The sequence below is a fragment of the Dipodomys spectabilis genome, unplaced genomic scaffold (genome assembly GCF_019054845.1).
Source record: "Dipodomys spectabilis isolate Male_0828 unplaced genomic scaffold, ASM1905484v1 ptg000039l, whole genome shotgun sequence".
Lineage (NCBI taxonomy): Eukaryota > Metazoa > Chordata > Mammalia > Rodentia > Heteromyidae > Dipodomys > Dipodomys spectabilis.
In genome coordinates, this window is record NW_024870716.1 from 14497374 (window position 1) to 14517282 (window position 19909).

The 19909-nt window shown below is 38.3% G+C and overlaps 1 protein-coding gene across 3 annotated transcripts in view; it reads left to right on the forward strand.

Annotated features, from left to right (window-relative positions):
* Nucleotides 1-19909, forward strand: part of Ints13 (integrator complex subunit 13) — a 45077-nt gene that overhangs the window by 1545 nt on the left and 23623 nt on the right. For all 3 annotated transcript variants that reach the window (XM_042677452.1, XM_042677454.1, XM_042677453.1), the window contains exons 2-8: nt 271-502; nt 3832-3906; nt 7711-7913; nt 8480-8560; nt 10013-10103; nt 10844-10972; nt 12689-12773. In XM_042677452.1, coding sequence (XP_042533386.1) covers nt 271-502; nt 3832-3906; nt 7711-7913; nt 8480-8560; nt 10013-10103; nt 10844-10972; nt 12689-12773 — 896 coding nt within the window. The remainder of the gene's footprint in view (nt 1-270; nt 503-3831; nt 3907-7710; nt 7914-8479; nt 8561-10012; nt 10104-10843; nt 10973-12688; nt 12774-19909) is intronic.

Here is a 19909-nt window from a genome sequence, read left to right on the forward strand (position 1 = left end):
TCATTAACAAGCAAAAAGCTAGAAGTGAAAATGTGGATTAAGTGGTAGAGCACCAGCCTTGAGGGGAAAAAGCTGAGCAGGAGTGCAAGGCCCTAAGTTCAAACCCTAGTACCAAATAAAACAAAATGAAAAGTACACTGTTGGTCAACTTCCTTTAACATATTATTCATGTTCCCTATCATCAGATCTTTTTGAGGAAAAGGCACATTGATTAGGATAATTTAAGGTACTAAATGTTACATATCAACTAGTATTTTTTCTCTCATACAGACTAAAAATGAAGATTTTTTCGGAGTCTCATAAAACTGTCTTTGTTGTGGATCACTGTCCTTACATGGCAGAATCATGCAGACAGCATGTTGAATTTGACATGCTGGTGAAGAATAGAACCCAAGGAATCATTCCTTTGGCCCCTATCTCTAAATCATTGTGGACTTGTTCAGTAGAATCTTCCATGGAGTATTGTAGAATAATGTATGATATATTTCCTTTCAAAAAGTTGGTGAGTATGAATTACAAACAATTATGATATTGGGGGAGAATGTACTTTATGTAAATTTACCTGAAGTTGCTATAGAGTTCACTTAAAATTTTATTTGAAAATACCTAAGAAAGCTGGGTGCTGATGGCCTGCATCTATAATACTAGCTTACTTAGGAGACTGAGATTTGTGGATCACAGTTCAAAGCCGGCCTAGGTTAGAAAGTTTATGACAGTCTTCTCTTTAATTTCCTGCATAAAGCTGGAAGTGGAGCTGTTATTTAAATGCAAGCCTTGAATGAAAAAGAAAAGGGAGATTGCCCAGCCCTGAATTCAAGCCTTAGTACTAATGTGCTTATGTGCATGCGCGAGCGCGTGTACACACACACACACACACACACACACACACCTCTCTAAGAACTTAACTGCCCTTTGGAATTATTATATTATTGGTATATAATTGGGGCCAGTAATAATGACACAGTAATCATTGAGCACTTATTTCCATATACCAGACATGTTTACATTTATGAGCTCTTCTAATTCTAACAGTTTCATAGAACTGTTTGAATTAAGGCTATGTTGGGACATAATAGGGTATTAGAGAAATAGTCAAAGCATGTATGAAACTATGAAACAAGCTTTGTCACCCATGCAGAAGGAATGAATGTTGGCAATAAGCAGTTTGATGGGTTGTGCTGATGTGTGCCAGCTGAATGTTAGCCTTGTTTGTTCCTGTCATATTGTTGATATAGATTGAAGTGAAGAGAAGAAACTTGTTTTGAGTTGTATAGTTGTAAACAGAAGCAAATCTGAACCTAAGTAGGCTTGCTGATTCTAATTTTAGTGAGTATAAATACTTAACTATGTTAGTATTTTGCAGTGTTAGAAATGAGTTTAAGATGCTAAGTGAGGGCTGGGTTTGGGTCAGCATAGACAGCTTGGATTTCCACTCCCCCCCCACCAAAAGATGTTAAGTAGGAGGAGTTTTTTGACCAGTAAGAGAACTCTTATGATAACTGCTAGAAATTCCAGGCATGAATTTATCTTTGGGTTTTAATATCTCACATGTTTTGGTTGTGGAAATTTACTATATTTGCCACAAGTAGATGATAGGCTTTTTGTTTTGTTTTCCAGTAGCCTAGCTTTGACCTAGACAGTTCTAGAATGTCAAATATAGAGTAGGAACAGCACTGGTGAACATACAGTTCAATATTATATATTCAGATATATTCCAAGTTAAAATATAAGAAGACAGATGGAGGGGGAGGAAGGGAGACAAAGGAGGGGAGGAGAAATAGGGAAGAAGAGGAATAGAGGAGGGACATGAATAACATTGTGATTTGAAGGCATAGGTTTTGGTTTGAATTCTGGCATTTTTAGCTCAGCAGTGTGACCTGGGTTCTATTTCTTCAGCTCTCTAATCCCCAGTTTTTCTCCCATGTAAGCCTAAAACCTACTTCCTGTTACTAGATTTAATTGAGACAGTCTAAATACAGTGGCTATTAAATTCCCAGGCTGGGCTCCAATGGCTCATGCCTATAATCCTGACTACTTGGGAGGCTGATACCTGAGTCTCATGGTTCAAAGCCTGCTGGTTATCTCCAGTTAACCATCAGAAAACCAGAAGTGAAAAGTGACTCAAGTGCCAGTCTTGAACAAAATAAATATATCCTTGTCAGATAAGGTTTAGGACAGAGGACTTAAGGTGGGAAAACTAGTATTTTATGGGTATTAGGAAAAAGGATTATAGACTAGAGTTAGATTATCCCAGGAAAAGAAAAAAATCCATCCTTCTGTAAATCATTCAGTATGTTTCAGAATATATTCCTTATCATCATTGCCATCTTAAGCAGAGAGTTGTTGTTTGGGTTTTTTTTTTCCCCTCTTAGTCATGAGGTTTGAACTCAGGGCCTGGGCACTGTCCCTGAGCTCTTTTTGCTCAAAGCTAGTGCTCTACCACTTTGAGCCACAGCACCATTTCCAGTTTCTGAGTAGTTAATTGCAAGTAAGAGTCTCATGGGAATTTTTCTAGGTGGGGTGGCTAATTTAGAACTGCAATCTTCAGATCTCACCTTCCTGAGTAGCTAGGATTAAAAATATGAGTCACACCAGTGCCTGGCTTATCAGTTCCATCCCTCCCTCCCTCCCTCCCTTCCTTCCTTCCTTTCTTTCTTCCTTCCTTCCTTCCTTCCTTTTTTTCTGTGCTGAAGATAACACCCAAGATATCTCTTGATAGCATTTTCAAAATTTACATTTTACTATAACAATCAGAATAGTATATGTCCACTATTTGACTTCCAGTGCTCTGTAAATAGTTTGCTACTCATTTCTTTAAACTTTTCTCCTACTTCTTTGCTTGCTCTGATTTTTGCCCTTTTGAAAGGACATGTAGAGGCTTTTACGTTTGTTTTTGCTATATTTGAAAATAATTTTTTTGTGTATGTGTGCCAGTGTGGGGCTTGAATTTAGGGCTTGGGTACTATCCCTTAGCTTTTTCCACTGATGGCTGTCACTCTACCACTTGAGCCACAGGCCCATTTCCAATTTTTGTTGTTGTTGTTGGTCATGGGACCTGGGCACTGTCCCTGAGCTCTTCAGTGCAAGGCTAGTGCTTTACCACTTGAGCCACCACACCACTTCCAGCTTTTTCTGCTTATGTGGTGCTGAGGAATTGAACCCAGGGCCTCGTGCATGTAAGGTAAGCACTCTACCACTGAGCCACCTTCCAGCCCCCATTTCCAATTTTTTACTGGTTATTTAGAGGTTAATCTAGGGCTGGGAAGGTGGCTCAGTGGTAGAGTGCTTGCCTTGCATGCATGAGGTCTTGGGTTTGTTCAGTTCCTCAGCACCAGATATCAGCAGAAAAAGCCGGAAATGGTGCTGTGGCTCAGGTGGTAGGGCACTAGTCTTGAGCTGAAGAGCTGAGGGACAGCGCCCAGGCCCAGAGTTCAGCCCCCATGACAAGCCAAAAAAAAAAAAAAAAAATAGAGAGATGAGTCTTACTGTCTTTCTTGCCTGGGTTGGCTTGGAACTGTGATCCTCAGATCTCAGCTTCCTGAGTAGGTAGGATTACAGGTGTGAGCCACCAGTGCCCAACTATTTGTTTTTACTCTTACAGTGTGTTGTTGTTCTTTTTTTTTTTTAACCTTATTGTCCTCTCCAGACTTCCCCCACATTGTGATAGTGCTGTTTTATTTATTACTCTGTTCCCATAATCAGTACCACAATAGCACCTGGCATGCAAATGAATGAATCAATGAATCAGTGTTAGAAATTACATATTAATGTAAAATGTGATGATGCTTGAGTATAATTAGAATTGAATACTTTTTCTTTAACATCTGTTAGGTGAATTTCATTGTGAGTGATTCTGGAGCACATGTTTTAAATTCTTGGACTCAAGAGGACCAAAATTTACAAGAGGTATGATACATTTTGATTTATGGCTATTTTTAAGAATTATTTAAAAATAGTGATACTTGTTTTAAATTTAAATTTTATTGTTAAGGTGATAAACAGGGGTTACAGTTACATACATAAGGTAATGAGTACATTTCTTGCCAAACACCATTATCCCTTCTCATTTTTCTTCCACTCCCCCCCCCCCCCCCCCAATAGTGGTACTTTTTAAAGATTTTTCTTTTAATTCATGATTTAGTTGCACATAGTTTTACAATCCAAAATTACATTACAAAATCTAGTTAATTCCATTCTAGTCTCCCTCTGATCTACAATTCTAGTTTCTAATATTTACTTCCATATTTAATACAATTCCTAAACTATGTTTTACTCTTATTTATTGAATTGTCAATTTAAACCTTATTTATTAGTAATATTTCTTAAGATTTTTTTTTTATGTTTTCCCCTACTCATGATGCCTTTTCCTTATTTATTGTTATATATCAGCACTAGGAGTGATTGTACATGCTTGTAATCTCAGCTGTGTGTGTAAGCATAGGTAGGAGGGTATATCCCAGTTCAAATTAAGACCCTTCCTGAAAAATAAACTAAAGTAAAAAGTGCTAGAGGTGTGGCTTAAGTGCTAGAATGTGTGGAGGCCCTAAATTTAAAGCTTGGTGCCTCCAAAATGATAAAATTGTTATAACAAGTATAAGTAAAAAACAGTTCTTGGTTTTTTTTTTTTTTATGTTGGTTGTGGGTCTTGAACTCTGGGCCTGGGCACTGTCCCTCAGCTCTTCAGCTCAAGGCTAGCACTCTACCAGGCATAAGCCACAGGAGTCCGGCACCTTTTATTTTTTTAAGGGCAGTCACTCAAAAATGATTTTAATGGCTTGGCTTTGCATTTGTCCTCAAATATTTTAATTCCTTTATTATGAAAACATTCAAAATCCTTTCTTCTACCTTAAAATATGTGTATATGCATATTAATTACAATATTATATTTCCAGCCTCCTTAGGATTATAAGTATGAGCTATGGCACCCTGCATATTATAGCCAGTCATGGGGCTTGAACTTGGCTTGGGCACTGTGCCTGAACTTCTTTTTTTTTTTTTTTTTTTTGTCGGTTGTGGGGCTTGAACTCTGAGCCTGGGACTGTTCCTCAGCTCCTCAGCTCAAGGCTAGTGCTCTACCACTTCAGCCACAGTGCCACTTCCAGTTTTCTGGTGGTTTATTGGATATGAGTCTCACAGACTTTCCTGCTGGGGCTGGCTTACAACCATGATCCTTAGATCTCAATCTCCTGAGTAGCAAGGATTATAGGCGTGAGCCATCAGCTCCTGGCCCCTGAGCTTCTTTTGCTCAAGGCTAGCACTCCACCACTTGAGCCATTGTGCCTTTTCTGACTTTTTCTGTTTATGTGGTACTGAGGAATTGATTTACCCAGGGTTGAATGCATGTTAGGCAAGCACTCTACCACTAAGCCACATTCCCAGCCCTTATTATAGCCTTTATAGCTTATAAAGCACAATTCTCCCTTCCCTTCCCCTCTTCTCCCCCACTTCCCTCCCTTCCCCTCCTCTCTTCCCCTCCTTTCTTTTTTCTCCCCTTATCCTATCCTTCCTCCTTCTCCCTCTCTCCCTCCCTCTCCCTCTTCTTCTCCCTCTCCCTCTCTCTCTTCCCTCTCTCCCTCCCCCTCCCTTGCCTCTCTCCCTCTCTCTCCCTCTCCCTCCCTCCCTCTCTTTCCCTCTCTCCCTCTCTCTCCCTCTCCCCCTCCCTCTCTCCCCCTCTTCTTCTCTCCCTCCCTCCCTTCCCCTCTCCCCAGCCCTTTTGCTTTCCATCTCTCCTCCTTCCTCTTCTTCTGTAATGACCTCCAGAGTTGAGGAAATCCACAGAGGCATCTATCTATTAAAGGTGATGAAGGAGTTTTATTTAGCTGGTCAGTGATTGCCTTGTCCTGGGATACCTCAGAACCAAGAGCAGCAGCGACCTCTAATGGGATAGGGTTATAAAGGACAGAACCACACTCAGATGGTGGTTTACAGAAGAAGCTCAAAGATCACTTGGGGGATATTCTTCAGCTCCTCGAAGGATAGTCAGGACCAGGTGGACAGCATTCTGCCCACATAGCTGGAGGCTAGAGATTCAGGACTGGGGTGGGAATTAACAAAAAATGAAAAACTGTATTCCTACATTTCCTTTCTTTCCTTTCCTCTTGTATTTCTCCTTTTTTGACAAACTCTTATTACCTTGCTCAGGCTGGCCTTGAACTCTCCAGCTCAAGTGATCCTCCCGTCTTACCCTCCCCATTAGCTGGGACTACGGACAGATAGTCTACCCAGCACACATATTCAAAATAGCTTGATTGAGAATAATTCACATACCATGCATTTCCCCTACTTAAAATCTACAGTTATCATTAAAAATATATTCACGAATGTGTATGGTGATGACTAGAGTCAATTTTACAATATATCTTCACCTGAAAAATTTTCCATATACTTTAGCTATTATCCCTTGTCTCCCCCCACTCCTTCATCAGACAAGACATGCCTAATCTATTTTCTAGAACAGAACATAGTTCTCTGTTTTAGTCATTTCATATAATGGAATCATACAATATATGGTCTTTTGTAACTGCCTTTGATTTGGCATTCATAGTATCCTCAAGGTTCACCTATGTTGTAGTATGCAACAGTAAGTATTTCAGACCTTCTTATGACTTCTCTTACATTAGCTCCTCCACATTTTGTGTATCTCCCTGTCAGTTAATGACATTTAGATTCACCTTCTGGCTGTTATGTATAATATTACTATAGGCATCCTATTTGTGTATGAAAATTATGTTTTCATTTTCTTTGGATATAAACGAAGAAATGTTGAAATTTTGGTAACCTGTATTTAACATTTTGAAGAACTGTCAACTTGTGACTGACTTTTTGGTTCTAAATATTATAGTGGGTGTTTTTTGTTTTTTGTTTTTAATAGTCCTGGACCTAGGCATTGTCCCTTTATTTTATTCTGTTGTTGTTGTTGGTTGTAGGGCTTGAACTCAAGGTCTGTAGGCTGTCTCCAAGGTTTTTTGCTCAAGGCTATCACTCTACCACTTTGAGCCACAGCACTACTTCCATTTTTTGGTGGGTTTTTGTTTCTGTTTTTATTTTGACATAAGAGATTCACAGACTCAAAGCCTGGGCTGGCTTTGAACTGTTGTCCAGATCTCAGCCTCCTGAGTAGCTACAATTATAGGCATGAACCACCAGCGCCCAGCTTCTGAGCTTCTTTTGTTCAAGGCTAGTGCTCTACTGCTTGAGCCATAGCACCACTTCCAGCTTTTTCTGAGTGGTTTATTGTGTTAAGAGTCTCACAGACTTTTCTGCCTGGGTTGGTTTTGAACTGTGCAATCTTCAGATCTCAGCTACTGATAGGATTATAGGTGTGAACTACCAGTGCCTGGCCCTGTGGGGTTTTCTTTAGTATCCTTTATCTATTTAAGGTATTTGTCTATTCCTAGTTTACTGAATTTTTTTATCTGTGTATATTTTTAACTTGGATTTTGTTAAGTGCCTATTTCTGTGTTTATGGAGGTGATTACATGACTTTTGTTTTTTATTCTGTTGATACGGTATCTTATATGAATTGATTTTTTTATATCAAGTCAACTTTATATTCTTGAGGTAAGTCTTCCTCGATGATGCTGTATAATTCTTTTGTGTGTCACTGAGTTTTACTAGTATTTTGTTAAGAATAATTTTTAGAAACATGGGTTTGCAGTTTTCTTCTGGTGTTTTTGTCTCTTTGTCACCATCATTTCTCCTGGTTTGTAGCTTATGGCATCATTAGCAGCCGTTGGTCCTCCTAACCCTCGTGCGGACCCAGAGTGCTGCAGTATTCTGCATGGTCTTGTGGCTGCCGTGGAGACCCTTTGCAAAATTACTGAATACCAACATGAGGCTCGTACTTTACTCATGGAGAATGCAGAACGTGTTGGGAATAGAGGACGAATAATCTGCATTACTAATGCAAAAAGGTGGGGTATATATGAATTGAAGCCATGCTTTCACTGGGGGAATTCCAATTTCTATTGTGGATTCTGTGTAAAAATCAGGATCAGCATGAAATCATATAAGCATATTGAAAGTGGCCAGTGTAATTTTTCCCCTTGTATTGAGTCTATGTCTGTTCAATTCTAAATTAAAAAAAAACCCACCTACATGAAAACTGGTTTAGATAATCATAATGAAAATTGATTTGGCTAATTTTTTCTTACTAGTATTTTTTTTTTTTTTTTGGTCGGTCATGGGGCCTGAACTTGGCTTGGGAGCTGTCCCTGAGCTCTTCAGCTTGTGGCGGGCGCTCTACCACTTGAGCCACAGCACCATTTCTGGCTTTTTCTGCTTATGTGGTGCTGAGGGCCTCATGCATGCGAGGCAAGCACTCTACCACTGAGCCACCTTCCCAGCCCCTTAGTAGTTTTTTATCTAGCTTGTTATTGTAAGTGAGAAAAATATACCTTTACTGAAATGATTTGACATGCTCTTACCAACAAACAGCTGAATAATTGTTTTAGTTTTGCTCCACTTTTTCATTCCATAGTGATAGTCATGTACGAATGCTTGAAGACTGTGTCCAGGAAACAATTCATGAACATAATAAGCTGGCTGCAAATTCAGATCAGTGAGTATAATTCATAAACAAAATATTGCCTTTAACTTCATATTTTATGTGATTATTTTATGTGATGTGATTTCAGTGTGATTATTTGCAGGGTGTTTTTGTTTTTTTTTTTTTTGCTAGTACTAGGACTTGAACTCTGTTCCTTAGCTTTTTCTCTCAAGGCTGGGACTCTACTATCCCTCCACTCTGGCTTTTTGCTAGTTAATTGGAGATAAAGAATCTCATCGACTTTTTCTTCCTGGCTGGCTTGGAACTGAGATCCTCAGATCTCAGCATTCTGAGTTGTTAGGATTATAGGTGTGACCCACTGGTGCCCTGCTGAAAAAATTTTAATGTGATTATTATACTCCCTTGAATTCTGTTACTTGACTCAACAAATTAGTCTGCAATTCTAACTTGGATTAGAAACTTTGTTTCTATTTTTCTTGGTACTTTGGAAGTTACTTTTTTCACTCAAGAAAAGTGATCAGAAGGACAACATAATACATAAATTTTTAATGCGTATTTGTTTTGATGGCTCATTCTCACAGTTTGTGTTACAAATTTAGAAAATATGCAGATTGTTGGTGGCATTATTCAGTATGTACCAAACTAAAACGTAGCTCATTGCATTGTGTGATTTTTTTTTGTCTATACTGGGATTTGTAGCTCAGGGCCTTGCTCTTGCTAGGTTTGCACAATACCACTAAGCCATGCCTCCATCCCTGTTTCTCACTGGCTAATTTTAGGATAGAATCTTGTTTCCTGTCTTAGAGCACTTGAGCTCTGATCTTATGTTTCTGTGCTAACTGGGTCACAGACACTTGCCACTATGTCTAGCTGCCCTTCTATGGAGACAGTGCCGCAGGGACTTCTTGTCAGGCTCCACAGTACTCTCAATCTGAGCATCTCATAGAGCTTGGGATGACAGGTGCATGCTACTGTGTTCTGTTGTGGGTTGAGAAGGAGTCCTTTTTTGTGTGCTTTGGTCTTTAGATGCAGTGTTCTCATTTTTTACCTTCCAAGTACCTAAGATTGTAGACAGACTTGAGCCAGTGATATTTAGCTTGCACTGTGTGGATTTTTAAAAAGAAAAAAGCTACTGCAAATGAAAACTTTTTTTTCTATATCAACTCTATATTTTTTACTAGGTTTTCTGAAATTCAGTTATAACACTATACTCTTGTTGGTGTCAATGCAGACCCTTTAATCAGGAGCTCAGTGCAATAGATTACCCTCCATCTTCAGCCAACATACTCAAATAGTCCCCAGGTCATTTACATGTATAATTATTTACTATTCAGTGTTAATGCAAATGTAGTCATTATATACTCTTTGTAACTAGATTGACAATAATAATATTTGATTTTAGCCATATATTTTTAGTACAATAAGATTTTAATAGTTTACCTGCCTCAGTTCTTTAGAGAGTGTATATCTTTTTTTATCTTATGTAAAAAGTTTTTTTTAAAGTCTCATGCAGATTCAAAAATGTGAGTTGGTCTTGATTCATACCTACCCAGTTGGTGAGGACAGCCTTGTATCTGATCGTCCTAAAAAAGAAGTAAGTGTGGATAAGTGTTGGATGAGAAGATTATTATGGATTGTTATTAATGAATGTGGGGAAAACAGTATTAAAACGATGACATTGTCAATATTTTCTGCAAAATTTTCAAGGCAAACTTTTATGGCATACATCTCTGTTGGAACATAAGACTTATATTTGGAGATTTCCTCTGCTTCCCTAATGCTTATTTTAATGAAATGTTGTAGCAAACCTATGCACAGTTTGTGTTCTTCCTAAGTACTTTAGTGAACTTTAGTTACTTTAATAACTACTTTTATTATATGAAAATCTCTTTACCTTACTAGAAAAAGAATATACTCTAATAAAACTATACTTTGGTTACAAAGAAACTAATTTTGCCCATTTAGGGATGGTGAATAGACAAAACATATTTCCAACATTTACTATTTGCATGATAAATAAATTAACAATTTTAAAGCAAAAAATGATTTTCTTGATTGTTTTGGGGGTTTTTGTTTGTTTTTTTTGCCAGTTCTGGGGCTTGAACTCAGGGCATGGGCACTGTCCCTAAGCTTCTTTTTGCTCAAGGTTAGTACTCTACCACTTGAGCCACAATGCCACTCCTGCCTTTTTCTCTTTATGTAGTACTGAGGAATTGAAATGAATGCTAGGCAAGCACTCTACCACTAAGCCACATTCCCAGCCCAATTCTGTTGATTGTTAATTACCTTCTTCTCATGTCTGATGAGTTATCTTTCTTGGATACTTTTCTGTAGTTGTCCCCTGTTTTAACCAGTGAAGTTCACAGTGTTCGGGCAGGACGGCATCTTGCTACTAAATTGAATATTTTAGTACAGCAGCATTTCGACTTGGCTTCAACTACAATCACAAATATTCCCATGAAGGTAGGTGGTTCTGTTTCCTGTTACTTTGAAAGCTTTGCTTTGCTCTTAAAATATTTGTTTGACCTGTCATGCTCATTTTAATTTAATCTTTACTTTTTCTCTTTACTTTTATATTTTTTGTTTTGCTAGCCCACATTCAGTGTCTGTGACCAGGTCAGTAAATACTGAAAATCCACAAGAAAGGATCACAGAACAAAATGCTATACTTTTATTTCAGCTACAAACATGTAAAATAAAGAACAGTTGTGTTCTTGTTATTTTCATTAAAATATAGCCTGTATTTTAAATTCTTTTTCTGTGATTCTTTTTCTGAGGCATTAGATTTTATGCACTTACTGTATTCTAGTGAATCTTTCTGAAACTTTTGTTTATAACTAGGGAAGAAGTCATAGCTTCCAATTGGTTTATTTTATAGTTGAAAAACAAGAGATGCAAGTACTATGATTTAACTTAACAGATTTTCTTAGGAATCTATTGATTCCTGTTTACTTGCATTATATTAAGTTGTCTATTGTCACAGTGCTTGGCCATTGTAAGGTGTTAGAGTTGTTACTGAGTTGAATTGAATTTAACTGTATTGATTATACTCAAAATATAGAGTAGCCATTATACCTAAGCATTCACACTGATTTTGTTATACTACAGTTTCAGTTTAGGAGAGGTGGACAGGATGTTTCTGTGCAGTCCAATCTGGCCCTAAACTAATGATCTTCCCATCTCAGCTTTCTGAGGATAGTAATTATAGCTATGTGCCACGTTTGTTTTGGCATTAGTTATCAACATTCAGTTTTATGGGAAATATACTTCTTTCATTATTAGTTTCCTCCTAATTCTATAGGCTAGTTCCTTATTACAAATCTTAGGCTTGCCAGGCTCTGGTGGCGCACGCCTGTAATCCTAGCTATTCAGGAGGCTGAAATAGGATCGATGTTCAAAGCCAGCTCAGGCAGGAAAATCCATGAGTCTTATCTCCAATTAACTCCCAGAAAAATTGGAGTGGAGCTGTGGCTCAATGTGGTAGAGCTCTAGCCTTGTGCAAAAGAGCTCAGGGATGGTGCCCAGGCCATGAGTTCAAGCCCTACAACAATAACAACAGAAAGAAATCTTAGGCTCACACTGTGAGTCTCCCTAATGTAGAAGTAATTGACAAATAACATAAATGTACTTTAGTAGAGAGTTTTATAAGAAAATTACTATGAGTGTACTGATGACTTGCTTATTGTAACTGACATTTGTTTGCTTCTGGTGTGTTATCTTTGGCCTTTGTCCATTTAGGTAAATAGTGGTCAAGTTCTTATTTATTATGTGAAAACAAGATAGAAGACTTATTTATTAGTTTGTATTTGCTATTTTAAATGACATGTTCATTAATTTAGTGTAGATATTTAAAGATGCTTTTTCTCTTTTAACCATGATTTCACTTTCAGTTTATATAAATTATTTTCATTTTCTTATTTTGTGAAAAAATACATTAATGGGTAGAAAAGAAACCCCAAAATTTCTATATTCACTGTTACATAGTTACGTAAGAAATCTGTTAGCTTATTCTGTTGTATCTTTCAGTAGACAAATTACTGAAATAATTACCATTATTTTAGCTTGCTGTGGTTGAGTGTATTTGACTTCAGTTTAAACCAAAAAGCAAGATGAATAGTTAATTTCTTCATTTTGTAATCAAAACCAAGTTTTTGTGAATGTTTTAAATTTTGCTTGAAGGAAGAACAACATGCTAACACATCTGCCAATTATGATGTGGAACTGCTTCATCACAAGGATGCACATGTAGATTTCCTGAAGAGTGGTGAGTCATGGGAAAGAACTATTTTGAGTTTCTTTGTTTTATTTTCTCTTTAGTTTTAAAAAATTATCTTTAAGTAGTTGTACAGAGGGGTTTTAGAGTTCAAGATGTCTGTTTATGAGTATAATGCATCTTGATCAATATCACCCCTTTTATCATTCTCCCCCATCTTATTTGGCCTTACTCAGTCTCTATTTTTGTAGTTCCATTTTCACATATGTATAGTGAATATTGTGATTGCATTTCCCCACCCTTCCTCCTCTATTTGTATAATCCCCACCCTCTTGACCTCAAACCCCTTTACACCACCAGTTCTAACTGCTTGGTGTTCATTTTGTTAAACTATAAGCTGGCAAACCTGTGTGTGTCTTTTTTTTTTTTTTCCGGTTGATTGTGGGGCCTGAACTCTGGGCCTGGGCGCTGTCCCTCAGCTCTTTTGCTCAAGGCTAGTGCTCTACCACTTGAGCCACAGCACCACTTCTGGCTTTTTCTGCTTATGTGGTGCTAAGAAATCGAACCCAGGGCCTCATGCATGCATGGCAAGCACTCTACCACTGAGCCACCTTCCTAGCCCCTCTGTGTGTGTTTTGAGTTCACATTTGACGCTTATAAATTAGCTTCTAATCTAGCTCAAGTGATAGAGTAAGCTAGCCTTGAATTATAAATAGCCTTGAATTATAAATACTTCATCCAGTCCTAATATTCAAGGCAATTTTGAGATTTGAAGGTTATTTTCAAAAACCTTTAAGCCTTAATATTTGGCTGAATTCTTTACAATGATTTTTATGTAAATAGGAGCTGTCAGAGAATTAAATGATTGACTTTGGTCATGTGGTATGTGTTTGTTCTGAAGTGAGATAGTGATGGACCTTAGATATGCTTGTAATATATCTCAGAAATCTTTTTTTTTTGGGGGGGGGGGGTCTGGTCATGGGGCCTGAACTCTGGGCCTGGGCGCTGTCCCTCAGCTCTTCAGCTCAAGGCTAGTGCTCTACCACTTGAGCCACAGCGCCACTTCCGGCTTTTTTCTTTTTTCTTATGTGGTGCTGAGGAATCGAACCCAGGGCCTCAGGCATGCGAGGCAAGCGCTCTACCACTGAGCCACCTTCCCAGCCCCTATCTCAGAAATCTTGAAGTTCACCTACTAGTTTTAACAGAAGCAAAAATTATTGTGGTAAATATATATTAATGTTTAACAAAAGAATGTGGAAAACATTTTGAAAATGTAGTTCATGGAAATTGCTGAGGACCTGTGAGGCGGTTTAATCAATTTTGAAAACATATCCTTAGAAATAAAAATTATTTCTCTATGCCTCAAAGTAGAAGAGTGCTAGCTTTAAGCAAAAGAGTGTAGGGACAGTGCCCATGCCCCAAATTCAATTCTCAGGCCAGCAGAGAAAGAGAGAGAGAGGGAGGGAGGGGGGAGAGAGGAAGAGAAGGAGAGAAAGAGAGAGGGAGAGAGGAGAGAGGGAGAGAAAGGCTGTAATCTAAGGATCATGATTCCAAGCAAGCCTGGGCTGGAAAGTCTGTGAGACTCCCATCTCCAAGGAACTATTCAGAAAACATTGGAAGTGGTACTGTAGGTCAAATGGTAGAGTGAGCTAGCCTTGAGCCAAAGAGCTCAGGGACAGTGCCCAGGCCCTGAGTTCAAGGACCGGCCCCCAGGACTTGCCCCCCAAAACAGAAAAAAAAATATTTATATATAATTTTTATTTTATCATATATATATATTTCTCTAAAAGTCATGGTTCCCTTGGATGTAGTTGCATATGTTACAGCTAACACTGTAACATTCTGCAGCTTCAGGAACACAGGCAGCTGCATGTGGTTATTTACCTGTTTAAAGTCAGGGAAGTCTCAGTGAGCAGCAGGCTTATATCTCAGCCATTGGTTTCCCCAAAGCTCCAGATGTGTATATTCTACTGTCTAATTGTATTTAATATGTCTTAGGCATCTAAAACTCAGCACTCCCAGTATAATGTGAGCTCTCTTCCTGGAACTGGTCTTGAGATCTCCCTTCTTTGAGTGAATGACCCTCTTATCTTATACAGTACTATAGGGCAGAAGCCTCAAAATCATCTTTAAGACATCTGACTGGGGCTGGGAAGGTGGCTCAGTGGTAGAGCGCTTGCCTTGCATGCTTGAGGCCCTGGGTTTGATTCCTCAGCACCACATAAATAAAAAGAAAAAAGCCAGAAATGGCGCTGTGGCTCAAGTGGTAGCTCTAGCCTTGAGCTGAAGAGCTGAGGGACAGCGCCCAGGCCCAGAGTTCAGGCCCACGATCGGACCCCCCCCCCAAAAAAAAAAAAAAAAAGACATCTGACTGACCTGCTTCATATTTAATTCATCATCACATTTTTTCCATTACGTATCTCTCCAAAAATACACGCCCATTTGTATCTCCCCAATGAATCCTATTTTTACCTAGAATCTCATAGTAGCTTCCTACTTAGACCTTTTGTATCCAGTCTTCTACTTTCAGAACTTTAATCCTGACTATGTGTCCTTTAGCTTTTAAAATCCTCCAATGGGCTGGGAATGTGGCTTAGTGGTAGAGTGCTTGCCTAGCATGCATGAAGCCATGGGTTCAATTCCTCAGAAACATGAAGTGGTGCTATGGCTCAAGGGGTAGAGTGCTAGCCTTGAGCAAAAGAAACTCAGGGACAGTGCCCAGCCCCTGAGTTCAAGCTCCAGGACTGACTAAATAAATAAATAAATAAACCCACCAATGCTTTCTGCTGTTCCTAGGAAAGTCAAGACTGTTAGATGTCTTATAAGGCCATGTGTTGTCTGGCCCCTTATCTCATTTCACAGCTTTCTCCTCTGTGCCTACGCTTTGCGTACCTGTGTGGCTATATGCTCCCTTTGCCACAGAATCTTTAGTCTGTTGTTCCTTTTGCCAGAATACCTTTGCCTCCCTTTCTTTAGTTAATGTCTATGCATCCTCTTAGAAGTCAGACCTATCTTTACTCCTCAAGAAAGCTTGTAGGAAATGGGTCAGAGCTTTCTCTTAGACATGTTCTTATCCCTGCACGTATTCAAGACTTTGTTGGTTTTTTGCTCTACATGTGTTGTTATCACTGGAGGAATATCTATGAACTGTGCTTTACTTTGGTTTCCATGAAGAGCAGTCACAATTGTATTCTTTGTGTATTTGTTTCCTGGACCCTTTAGCTAATGTTGTTTCTAAATAGATTAAGAGTCAGTATAGTTAGTTGTGCATTTAAAATTTAAGTCTTCTCTGAGTACTGAGCCATGCTATTTCATTATTTTAATGTTATGGTCAGGAAGAAATACTTGAAATTAAAAAAAATTGCTATTGACTGTCAGCATGGTAAAGTTAATGATTATTTTAATGAAAAAGTTGGAGGGGAATTATAACCTTTAGTCATAGTTAATATCCATGCTCTTTGGCATTTCTTGTTTTTTTTCTTTTGGTCCAGTTGTAGGGCCTGAACTCTGGGCCTGGGCGCTGTCCCTCAGCTCTTCAGCTCAAGGCTAATGCTCTACCACTTGAGCCACAGTGCCACTTCCGGCTTTTTTTCTTTTTACTTATGTGGTGCTAAGGAATTGAACCCAGGGCCTCAAACATGCAAGGCAAACGCTCTACCACTTAGCCACCTTCCCAGCCCAATAACATTCTTCTTTATGTCTGAATAATTCATTGTGTGTGTGACCTATGTACACATGAGCATGTAATACATATGCACACATATATGTGTATATGTATTCATATTATCTGAATACTTCAGTATGTGTACATACTTGTCATATTTTTTAATCCATTCATTAGTTAATGGATACTTAGGTTGATTCTATAACTTGGCAAATGTGAATAGTGCTGTTATGAATATGAATATACAGATACTTGTAATGTATGCTAACTTGCATTCCTTCACATATATGTCCAGGAATGTTTTTACTTTCTTGAGGAATCTCTATACTGATTTCCATAGTGGAACATTGTATAGTTTCTGGTTTTGTTTTGTTTCCTGCATTCTTTTTGTTTTTTGTTTTTTGGGTTTTTTTTTGGGTCTGGTCGTGGGCCTGAACTCTGGGCCTGGGCGCTGTCCCTCAGCTCTTCAGCTCAAGGCTAGCACTCTACCACTTGAGCTACAGCGCCACTTCTGGCTTTTTTCCTTTTTGCTTATGTGGTGCTGGGGAATCGAACCCAGGTCCTCATGCATGCAAGGCAAGCGCTCTACCACTGAGCCACCTTCCCAGCCCCCTGTTTCCTGCATTCTTGTCAGCAGGGTTGTTTACCTGCTACCCTATTGTGTGAGATGGAATTTTATTGTTGTGTTGATGCGTATTTTCTTTATATCTATGGATGCTGAAAATTTCTTAATGTGTTTTTTCCTCTTCTTTTTTTTAAAAACATTTTTTAGCCAGTTTAATAACTGGCTTATATTCTTAGGGAATTTAAACTTCTCAGCTCTTTATGTATTCTCAGTATCAATCCCTTGTCAGATGAATACTTTGTAATGATTTTTCTTCCATTCTGTAGGTGGTTTCATCACTTAATATTTTCTTTAATGTACAGAAGCTTTTTCATTTTGATTCAGTCTCATTCATCAGGTTCTTGATCTTGTTTCTTGAGCTATTAGGTAGTGTTCAGGAGATAGTTGCCTTGCCTCTATTTTGAAGTGGTTTCTCTATATATTTTTCCTCTAGTAATTCAAGCCTTTTGGGTTTTTTTTTAATTGTGAAAATCTTTCGGATCTTATATTAAGGTTTATGATCCATTTTAGATTGTTTTGTGCAGAGAGAGAGATGAGGCTCTAGTTTTAGCCTTCTGCATGTGGTCATCTAATTTTCCCAGCACCATTTGTTGAAGAGGCTGTCTTTTTTTTTCCTTTTTAATATTTTTTATTGTAAAGATACTATACAGAGGGGTTACAGTTGCATGAGTAAGGTAATGAGTATATTTCCTATCATGCATTTTTACCCACTCCCTTTTCCCCTACTATCCTTTGTCTCCCCAACTCCCATATTCCTCCCCCTCCCCAAGTTGTAAAGTTGGTTTTCCACATAGTGTCTTGTACGTCACATTCTTACAATGGGTCAACTTGTACCCTTGTTTCAGCATTTTGTTATTTCCCTTTTCCTCCCCAAATTAGAAAAATGTATTTACAAGATGCAGGGCAAGCTGGGCGCCGGTAGCTCACGCCTGTAATCCTAGCTACTCAGGAGGCTGAGATCTGAGGATCGTGGTTCAAAGCCAGCCTGATAAGAAAAGTCCTTGAGACTTTTTTTTCCCTCCTAAAACATGCATTTTTTTTTTTTTTTTTTTGTGAAAATACCTACAGAGGGGTTACAATTACATGAGCAAGGTAATGAGTACATTTCTTATCAAGCATTGTTGCTTCCTCCTTTGTTTCCCCTTCCCATCTCCCCCTCTCCCCCTTCCCCCTGCCAAAGTTGTAAAGTTCTTTTCTTGACATAATGTCTTATACATCTCGTTGTTGCACTGGGTCTACCTGTATCCCTATTTGAACAATTTGTTTTTTCCCTTCCCCTCCCCAAATTATTCCAACATCAAATACAGTGAAAACAAGGGTTATACCATGGGGGAGGGACATACAAAGCAACAAAGAAATACCTTATAAATATGTTAGAAACAATAGGAAGAAAGAAAAACCATTTGAGCCCTTATCTTGGGGTTCATTTTGCCCAACATCCATTTATCTGACCTTTTCTGCTTGTTTCAGACATATACTAGTTATTGCAAGTAAGGGAAACCATGGGACCTATGTTTCTTTGGGCCTGGCTTACTTCACTTAATATAATTTTTTCCAGTGTCTCCATCAGAAAGAATGACATTCCCCCATTTGTTAGGAAATGGAAAGACGAGGCTGTCTTTTCTAAAGTATGTTTTTGGCACCTTTGTAAAGAATCCAGTGGTTGTAGCTGTATGGGCTTATTTCTGTATCATCTACTCAATATCGTGGCGTTATGTGTCTGTTTTGTTACCAATATCGTGGTTTTTGTTAATATATATTAGTATGGCTCTAGCATAATTTGAGGTCAGGCATTATGATGCCTACAGAATTACTCTTTATGTTTAGAATTGCTTTGTCTAGGGTCTTTTGTGCTTCCTTTTGAATTTTTGGATTGCCTTTTCTGTTTCTGTGAAAAATGTTAGAGAAGTCTTTCCATCTTCTAATGTCTTCCTCAATTCTCAATTTCTTTTTTTAAGGCAAATATTTGACAACTGGAGCTGTGTCACTAGCACTGTTTTTAAAATAAGAGTAAGAATGAATGTCCTTTTCCTGTTACTGAATATAGAGGAAATACTTGCTTTTAGTTTGTGTCCATTTTTCTGAAAATGTCTTCAGTTTTTTAATGTTGGTTATGGGTTTGTTTATATCAAGCCTTTTTTTGTTTCTGTATTTCTTGTTCAGGGCTTTTGCCATGATGAGATGTTGGATTTTGTCAAAGACTTTGACCTGTTGAGATTATCATTATTTTTGTCTCAGATTGTATTTCTGCCCTTAATGTTATTTATATTTTAAATTTGGTCTCAAAAATTTATTGAGAGTTTTGAATTTATTTTCATCAAGGAAATTTGTCATGTGTGTGCGTGCGTGCGTGCGCGCGAGTGTGTGTGTCCTTATCTGGTTTTGGTATCTGGGTCATATGGATTGATAGAATGAGTTTGGTAATGCTCCTTTTCTTTCTATTTTATACAGTAATCTGAGTAGTGTTAGTTGATATTTAAAGACTTGGTGGAAATCAGCAGTGACTTCATCCAGATCTGGGCTTTTCTTTATTGGGAGACTATCCCTGTTCCCATCTCATTTCATTATAAATCTAGTCACTTTATATATCTTTGTGGGTTCAGTTGTGGTGGATCATATGTGTCTAGAAATTGATCTAATTTCTAGAATTTCTAACTTATAAATTATTTATAATTTTCCAAAATATTTTTAAGTAGTTTTTTTTTTTTTTTTTTTTGGGGTCCGGTCATGGGGCCTGAACTCTGGGCCTGGGCGCTGTCCCTCAGCTCTTCAGCTCAAGGCTAGCGCTCTACCACTTGAGCCACAGCACCACTTCCAGCTTTTTTCTTTTTGCTTATGTGGTGCTGAGGAATTGAATCCAGGGCCTCAGGCATGTAAGGCAAGCGCTCTACCACTGAG